The sequence below is a fragment of the Ruditapes philippinarum genome, unplaced genomic scaffold (assembly GCF_026571515.1).
Source record: "Ruditapes philippinarum isolate M1 unplaced genomic scaffold, ASM2657151v2 ctg4456_1_1_1_1, whole genome shotgun sequence".
NCBI lineage: Eukaryota > Metazoa > Mollusca > Bivalvia > Venerida > Veneridae > Ruditapes > Ruditapes philippinarum.
In genome coordinates, this window is record NW_026858526.1 from 125,974 (window position 1) to 134,912 (window position 8,939).

Consider the following 8,939-nt stretch of genomic DNA (forward strand, 5'->3'; position numbering starts at 1 on the left):
CTTATTAAATGTTAATTATATAAATGTATCGCTATGAACATTATACAAGAAGAATTAAGCGAATATAGTAATAACTTAACAGTGTGGTAAGAAACAGAATAAGCAATTTTCTAATCTTAAATAACATAGAAATTTTTTTTAAATATCAATTGCAGAGAAATCAAAGTAATCAAACATCACTTTATGTTTAAACATCAAATATGGAATTCTAAAAAAATGAACACTTGACTAGAGTAGATAATCATTAAACAATTAATGAATCAGTGTAAATTTTAACAACGTCTTAAAATTATTAAACTTAACAAATTAATTTACATTAAACACATAATTACAAATATCAATTTCTTTTATATGAACCGTTCTTCTTGCTGACTACTGACTTCAGGGCTCTGTCGTTCTCTTTGTCCTCGTCTTCCCTCGCTCGCTTGTTGCTCTGATTCCCTGTCGATTCGCGACTTCGTGCCAAGCGTCTCTGCTCATCAGTGAGGCGGTCGACCGCTCTGGAAACCTGTGAAACTGAGGTCCCCAATGTGTCAATAGATTGTTGTACGTGGCGTGTGGCCCGTGCCACCGACTCGACCGCAAAGATCATCTTTCCCATGGCTACCTCCATTGTCTTCTCAAAGTGCCCCAGGACTGCATTGAGGGGAGCCAAAGAATCAACCCTTGGAGTTGGAGCTGCCTCTGGTTCTGTCTGCGTCGCCTGTGTCGCTGTCGTTCTAGGTGGTTCCTGTTGGACGACCTGGGCAGGTGCAGGTTGGGGGGAGAATATCATGTTCTCATCCGCAGGGTCACCAAGCAACTGGGGCATGATATTCTCATCCACGTTGGAAGTCCTGCGACTAAACACGTCAGGCGTCGTAAGTGGCGAAAAAGCTGACCGAATGGATAGGGCTGGAGTGTGGGACCTACTTCTATTTACTGGCAGGTCGGGAATTCGCAGCTGCGGTGACTTTGGCACTATGGGTGTCGGCCTGTAAGTTGCTGACCCAGTTTCAGCAGTTGGCGTCGTTTGCTGTAGAGGCCTACCAGTTCCTGCACCAGTTGAGGTTGATGGCGCGTCAAGCAAACTGCTAATGAAGGCGTTGGTCTCCGACTCTGTCATACCTGGCCTAGAGGGATCATACTGGAGGGCAGGCGGCACTGCTTGCGTCTGGGTCTTCTGGCTGGCGTTGTTGGTTGACAGGAGTGAGGCCAATACTGCTGGTGACAACCTCACTGTGACCAACTCTTCCGTTCCACCCTGCTCGGAGGTGCCTGTCACTTGGCTCTGTGTCGGCTTAGATGGACCTGACTGCTCCTGCTCTTCAGGTACCGCACGATAATCGACGCCCTCCTCAATGGTCTTGGCATTGGGGTTGTGCACAAGATAGCGAGACGCATCACCTTGAAACTCAGCCATAGCCGCCATGGTTGCGTGCCTCTTATAGCTGGTCACGTGCCTGTTGAGCTGGTCTTGACTAGTGCACCTAAACATACACAGGTTGCAGTAGTACGGCGTCTGGTCAAGTGCCATATGGTGCTTCATTACGTGGTCTATGACCCGATAACGCTCGCCAACACACCCGGACCCAGGCCCTCCACAGTGAGCACACGAAAACATCTTCCTCTTCGGTGTTCTGTTGTCCATGACTTCCTGAAACGATAAGAGGAGGGGATCATAAGTACTTGCCCTTATCACCTACTTCAGGGAATTGACAGAAAATGGTACTCGGCACGCCAACTTCGACAAAAATTTTCGCACGGTTTCTCGGTACGTTTACCACGTCGCATCAAACTTAACTCTTGGTCGATTTCTAACGTTTCTCGTTTAAGCGCAAGGAAATGATGACAAAAGACAATGACAATTCTGTTTATTTATTGTGTTATACGTTTTGCAATTTTACGGGCCCACTTTGGCACGTTGGTCCCATTATACATTTTCAACTTATCATGATGTATTAACACAGAGTGCCCCTCAGGGTTCATTTGCACCACAAAATTTATTGGTGACATTTTCTTTACAATGATGTAAGGTCCATCGTACCTTTTCTCAAGAGTTTCGGAGATATACCGACAGTTCTCGACTCATGCAACAACCAACAATGTCGCCTACTTTGTAGTTTACGAACGACATTTAGTATCGTACAGGTCCTTGCTACGCTTTGCGCTAGCCTTGAGATGTTTTCTCGCAACTTTGGTCGACGATGGCACACTAAGATAGGCCTATTATCCCATTCATCTTCAGTAACGTCTTATTGTATCGTTCAGTTTGACCATTACATTTTGGATTTCTGGGACTCGTGCGGCTCTTTTTAACCTGAAATAAAGAACACAGTTCTTTAAAAACATTACTCTCAAAGGTCGAACCTTGATCAGTGTGAATTTTTGATGGTGTCCCCCAGCGTGAGACAAACTCATTAGCGATTCTCAATGCACAATCTTCAGCCAGTTGATTAGGGACAGCCAAGACTTCAACATATTTTGTAAAATGGTCAGTTAAGACCATTATATACTTATTTCCATTTTCAGTCATAGGCAAAGGACCAAGATAATCAATAGCGAGCGTATCCCATGGAGCACCGCTTTGTAAGTGTCCCATTGGACCTCTTGGAGGCTTCTGCATTGCTTTGTCGGATTCGCACGTGTCACAGGTCTTGACAAACAAGTTAACATCGCCTTTTAGACCATACCAGTAGAAGTTTGACTGTATTCTTTGTTTCGTCTTCTTAGTACCTAAATGGCCTGCAAGGATACTATCATGCATTTGACTCAAGATGTCCCTTCTCAAACATTTTGGTACAATAACTTGTTCATAACAGTCCGTCCCATTCTTCTTTTTAAATTGCCTATATAACACCTTGTCCCTGATAATAAGTGAGTCCCATAGTACCCAGTACTGTCTGGTTGCTGGACTCTCTCTTTCCATATCTGAACCAAGCGGTTTTGCCTCACTCTCTAATGCTCGCACAATTGGAGCTATATATGGGTCATCCCTCTCTTTGCATGAAAACATCTTAAGCCACGGTGTTTCTTCGTTACGTGCCCCCTTACTTGTACTTGGCCTTTGATCAGCCTCCACAACCCGCACACTTTCACCAATCTTCATACCGCAAACACCAACCACTTTCGCATGCGCCATTTGCTCCGCCCTTCTTTGGCATTTGCCACATGGACCGCACTTCAAGGCTTCGCTCGTGTCAACTTCGCTACATTGGCAGTCTCTAGGTTGTTCGCATCTAGACAACGCATCACAGTGTGGTTGTTTCTTACCTGGTCTGTACTCTATTGCAAAATCATAAGGCGCCATAATTTCGAGCCATCTTGCTATCTTCCCATTTGGCTCCTTAAGACTGAACAACCAAACCAAAGCCTGATGATCGGTTCGAACCAGGAACCGTCTCCCTAGTAGGTACTGCCGAAAGTACTGAACAAAGAAGACTACTGCTAGAAGCTCCTTCTCGGTAATACAGTAGTTGCGCTCTGCTTTATTCAATCCTCTGCTCGCATACGCAATTACTCTTTCGCGCCCCTCTTGCACTTGAGCCAGCACCGAACCGATTCCAACCCCAGAAGCATCCACATCAAGGATGAATGTACCACCATCATTCAGTGGGTATCCCATTACGTCAGGGCTTATCAAGGCATCTTTTAGCGAGCAAAAAGCCTGCTCACATTCACTGCTCCAAACAAAGTCTTGACCCTTCTTGGTTAGGTCTATTAATGGTCTAGCAATCGTCGCAAAACCCTTCACAAACTTTCTATAATATGAGCCAGTAGCGACAAATTGCTTCACTTGTTTTGGTGTACATGGTCTCGGCCAATCTACAATTTTAGAGATATTCGAAGGATCAGGCCTGACGCCATCTTTAGAGACAATGTGACCTAAGAAAACAACTTCAGTTCGCAAAAGATGACATTTATCAGGACGCAATTTTAATCCAGCGCTTTGTATTCGATTCAGTACTTCATCAACTCTATGCAGATGTTCGGTTAAATTTGCCCCGTAAACTATTATATCGTCGATATAGACCAAGCACGTTTCCCATTGAAGACCCTGCAGTGCCAGCTCCATCATTCTTTGAAATGTACTGCTGCTGTTATTAAGCCCGAACGGCATTCGTGTCATCTCGAACTGCCCAAATTTACAGACGAAAGCGCTTTTCGGAATATCTTCCTGTTTGAGAGGTATCTGGAAATACCCGCTGGTAAGATCAAAGCTGCTGAACAAACTGGCACCGGCCACGGCATCAAGGCAGTCTTGCACTCTTGGTAGTGGGAATCCGTCCTGTTTCACTAATGCATTAACTCTTCGATAATCGACGCAAGGTCTTATAGCTCCCGATTTCTTCTTTACGAGTACAATTGGGCTAGCCCAAGGTGACGTACTCTTTCGTATAACATCTTTCTTTAGCAAGTCTTCGATCGCCTTCTTCTCTTCATCTGCGTACGCAAGAGGTACTCTCCTAGGTCGTTGCTTGACTGGTTCTGCATCATTCGTTTTTATTGGATGCTCCACCAAATGCGTCAATCCAATATCCCATTCGTCCTTGGAAAATGTGTGCTGATGTTTCACGAGGAGGCCTGCAATTATCTTTTGCTTCATCCACTGGCATGACCTTTCATTGCTTCAGTATATAGCTCTGTTAGGTGACTTGGCACATCTTCTGGTTCAGCTCTCGGCAAACCGATCTCGGGCTCCATCTTTCCTTTGGTCGCCACCTCTATTCGCCTAACCTTGCCTAGGTTTTCTGCTTCACTGCTATGCTCTTGATCAGATACTATACTTACTATCTTTTCGACCTTTTCAGCCTTACCTATCACGGCATCTTGCCTGAGTTTCACGTCAACAGGAAATGGATTGAGAACACGCACCTTCGAAGTAGCGGCACCATTGATGTCAACCAGCGTACATGCCAGTATCAACTGATACCTATCCTTGAAATCTTCAGTCGGCTCAACCAGAAATGCAGCCATCGTCTCATCATCATCGGCTTCATTTCTTTCTACATAAACATCTATCACTGTCTCGGACTTCCCTGGCACCTCAACATCCTCTGCAATGGTAACCTTCCTTGTCTTCAAAGTGTCGAGTCTCCTTTTACATGGTATCTTTTGGCCCTTCAGAACTACCAAATCTTTTGTAAGAAGCAGGTCAGCAGAATTCAGTATGTCGTAACCAAGAAGCGCATCATCTTCTATGTCAGCTACTATAATTTCACGTTTAAGAGCAAGCTCTCCCAGCTTTATCTCAAACATCCCCTTACCTAAAATCTTTATTGGGGAGCCACCTGCACCTTTTAAACATACCGAGTTTTTTAGCATTGGCCTTCCCCCTTTTTCCAATTGATTATAAATCCTAGATGACAAAATGGTTCTTGAGGCACCTGTGTCAGCCGTGAACACCACAGGCAAACCTTCGACACATCCCTCAACGTACACACCATCATTCATCTCTTTCTTTAATCCAATCGATTCACTTTTCTCATTACAACTCTCTGAATTCTGTCCCTGATCTCTGTTTGTGGCCCTATCCCTATCTTTTACTTGGACCCCTCTTTGGCCACAAGAGTCGGTCCATTGAAGTTTAAAGGTTTCTTCGACATATGCCCTCCGACGCCTTCAAAATCCCTACCAGTTGACTTCTTCGCTGGGCAATCCCTTGAGTAATGTCCATGCTTATGACAATTGTAGCATTCGACATCCCTCTTGTTTGACCTTCTGCTTAGATCGGTTCTCTTTCTCGCTTCCTGGTCACTCTCCAGCTTAGATAACCTCTCTAAAATTTGGTCGAGCACCTTCATCTCTGGCCTCTGCTCATCCCTGTTATTCTCAGTGTTTTTCCATTCAGGTAACCGGTTCACACTTTCGCGCTGCGCCAGCTCAAGAGTCTCCGTTTGAGAGCGACGAACAGCATGTCTGTAAGGTCTGTCACGTTTCGCAGAGTTCTTCGTCTGTATAAAGTTTACGACATGAAACACCGCTTCGTCAATGTTGGACGGCTCTTTGTGGTATTCTATCAGAAACTTCATCTCTTCATCTCTGAGCCCATCAAGGAATCTTCTGACCAGATCCTCGTCCCTCGTCCTCCTATCCCTGTAGCCATGCGCCTTGTCGTACAACCGCTTCAGGTCCGCCGCATACTCTTCAACGGTTTCCCCGCTCCCTTGAGTTCTGTTGCTGAATTTAGCAGCAAAGGATCGCGCAGTTTCTATCCTTCTGTATCGGCTGTTGAGCTCTGCAGTCAGGTCATCATAGCTCTGTACGACAGCTGGAGGCAGTTGAGTGAATACAAATTCACTCGCTGGACCCTCTATTCTAGGCAGAAGCTGGTCTAACCTCTCTTCTCGTCCCCAGCCATACCTGTAGGCAACAGCTTCGAAACGGGCTATCCACGTTGCCCAGTCTTCTTTGCCTGTAAAAGAAGGAATCTTCACATTAATTGCATGACTATTATGACTATTGACATAAGGTCTTCTTACGTAAGCCTGATCATAGTGATCACCATACCCATAGTCTATAAGTGCTCTCCTTGGGACATCATACCTGCTTCCTACCCCATAAGATACCCCTGCTTCTTGTTCCGCACGGGATCCTCGTGCATCTTGTCGCTGTGAGCAGTCATCAGCACTTGCTTGCCTGTTAGGGGCCTGCTTCAGCTCTTGCAGTTCCTTGACCACATCTCGCAATACGCTTGTTACTCCACTCATCACAGCTGACATTTCTATTGCCGCATTCACATTGGTGTTCTCTTGTTCACTTTTCTTCATTTGTATTGAAACATCACTCAACACTGAAGCCACATCAGACATTTCGTCGGCCGTCTCAAAGTCAAGCGTCCTGGCCTGCGCTCCTACTGTCTGCTGACCATCCTGGAAGCTTATCACTCCCTCGCTGTCGACAGGTCTAGGGCTTTCCATGCTGTTGCTGTTGGATCGTGATGAATGAAGCTCTCTGGTAGCACCAAGTACAGGTTCGAATCTCTGGATCTACCCTTGGAAATCAGTAGATCCCACCGCTGCCACCATAAAATGTTACGCCCCGCGCTTGGTGGTGTGAGCCTAAGCAGTGATCAAGTAGGATCTCTCTTTAAATGAGCTGTCAGGATCTGTTTCAATATGACTTTGCAGACTTTTTAGCAACCTATCAATGTGAGCTGTGAGTTGACTTTTTCTAACGTAGGCTGATCACAGTTTCAGCTGCTCACCGTGACTGTAAATACTAGGGCCGACTTGAATGCTTGCTCGGTTGGTCGCTTCTTGACGTTTGGACTTCCAACTATTTAATTATTATTTTAAAACAATCTTGGGAAACACCTTAACTAAGCAAAAAGGAAAACAATATTTCTAGAATCAACAAATTTATTGCAAGATAAATATTATTTCACAATTTATGAACATGTACGAAAACAAGAAGAAAGAAAAATTTCGTTAAATAAAAATATTCTAAGAATAGAAATAGGTCGTAAAACACGGTGGACAGCCGCGGCGTAACCACTAAAATGACGCGTATCTGTCAATTCCCAAGATAAAATAAAAATGCAAAAAAATATTAAGTATATGCAGATGTAATAAAGAGAAAAATTTATATTTCCTTTAATTCAAAGAAGAAATTTACTTATTTTACGTTAAAAAAATAATGCACACCTTTTAAAATTCAGTCAAGTATTTTAAGCTATCAAATTTCAGTAAACAATCAAAATACGGTGTACATGAAAATTTCGAAGTTGGAAGACCCCGACTGAAGGCAGACGGGCTATTTATATGCCACAGTCCCCACAAATTCCACAAGCTTGTGGAAAGAACGCTCCACAGACTTTTTTGTGGGGCCCACAGAATTTCTTGTGGAAGGAACGCTCCACAGTATTTTCCGTGGGAAAGTCATCCCACAGTCTTTTTTGTGGGTTCCACAGATTTCCTTGTGGAAGAAAGAAAAAATAAGTTAAGAATACAAGAAACAATATAACACACCTCAAATTTACGTTTTCTGCTAGGAATAAGTTGAAACATCATAAAAAGTTGAGATTAAACTTTATCATATACAATACAGCATCCACGGTTGCTATGCGAGTGCTCGTCGTGTTTACAATATATAAAAATAGTAACAAAATGGCCGCCTGCAAGAGGACAGGTGTACTCACAGTGCTGTTAAAAACAATGACAAAATAAAGGAATTAAATGATTAATAAAGTGGTTTCGCTCTGTGGTAAGACAATTCTAGGATTTCTTTATCAAATACAATCAACAATTTAACGCTAGCTTGTCTGAGAAAGATAAACAGAGATGTTTACATATTTCGCGAAAACTGTATACATTCGAGGCTGACATTTAAAGTTCTAGTCCAAGAAACCAGTTACAGTATGAAAATAAACAGACAGCAGATATCTAAATAGACAAACATTCATTATGCATTTATGACAGCCTCTGCATGTTGAATTATGTATGATGAGAAACTCTCATCATCCTCATTAAAAATATTACTGTGAATAAACATTGAATGCAAAAGTAAACAAAGTGTGGATTTACATTACAACAGTTCAAATCAAGGTAAGTATAAAAGATGTGACCCTGGGATATTACAATACCTTAACAAAGGTATGCTTCTTAACCGAATTTAAATCGAACCACATACAAATTTCACTTTTTATGATTACGTTAACTTTCTTTATCTGATAATTCATAAATTGAAATTAACTTCTAAACAAACAAAATTGTCACGTGAAAACAGCTAAAATCCAAAGGTACTGCGGTAAGACCAAAATAACTATATTTTAAGATTTTGTTTGTCCAAACGGTTTATAAGCCAATATTACTCTGCTCTTACAATGAATGTACATACCTTATATACCGCTTTATGAATAGCGGGAAATGTCACGTGTTTTAAAAGTCGATACTCGTGTTACGTATTATTTCAAAGGTATCGTCTGCTTTCGAGAACCACAGCAATTCATCTTTTCTCAG

General features: G+C 43.0%; 1 protein-coding gene across 1 annotated transcript; it reads right to left on the reverse strand.

Annotated features, from left to right (window-relative positions):
- Positions 1–337: 337 nt before the first annotated feature.
- On the reverse strand, positions 338–8,541 carry LOC132753492 (uncharacterized). The gene is made up of 2 exons (XM_060743974.1): positions 7,950–8,541; positions 338–1,636 (listed from the first exon to the last, which is right to left on the reverse strand). The coding sequence occupies exons 1-2, from the start codon at positions 7,989–7,991 to the stop codon at positions 338–340; spliced, it is 1,341 nt and encodes a 446-aa protein (XP_060599957.1). The 5' UTR covers positions 7,992–8,541.
- Positions 8,542–8,939: the final 398 nt, after the last annotated feature.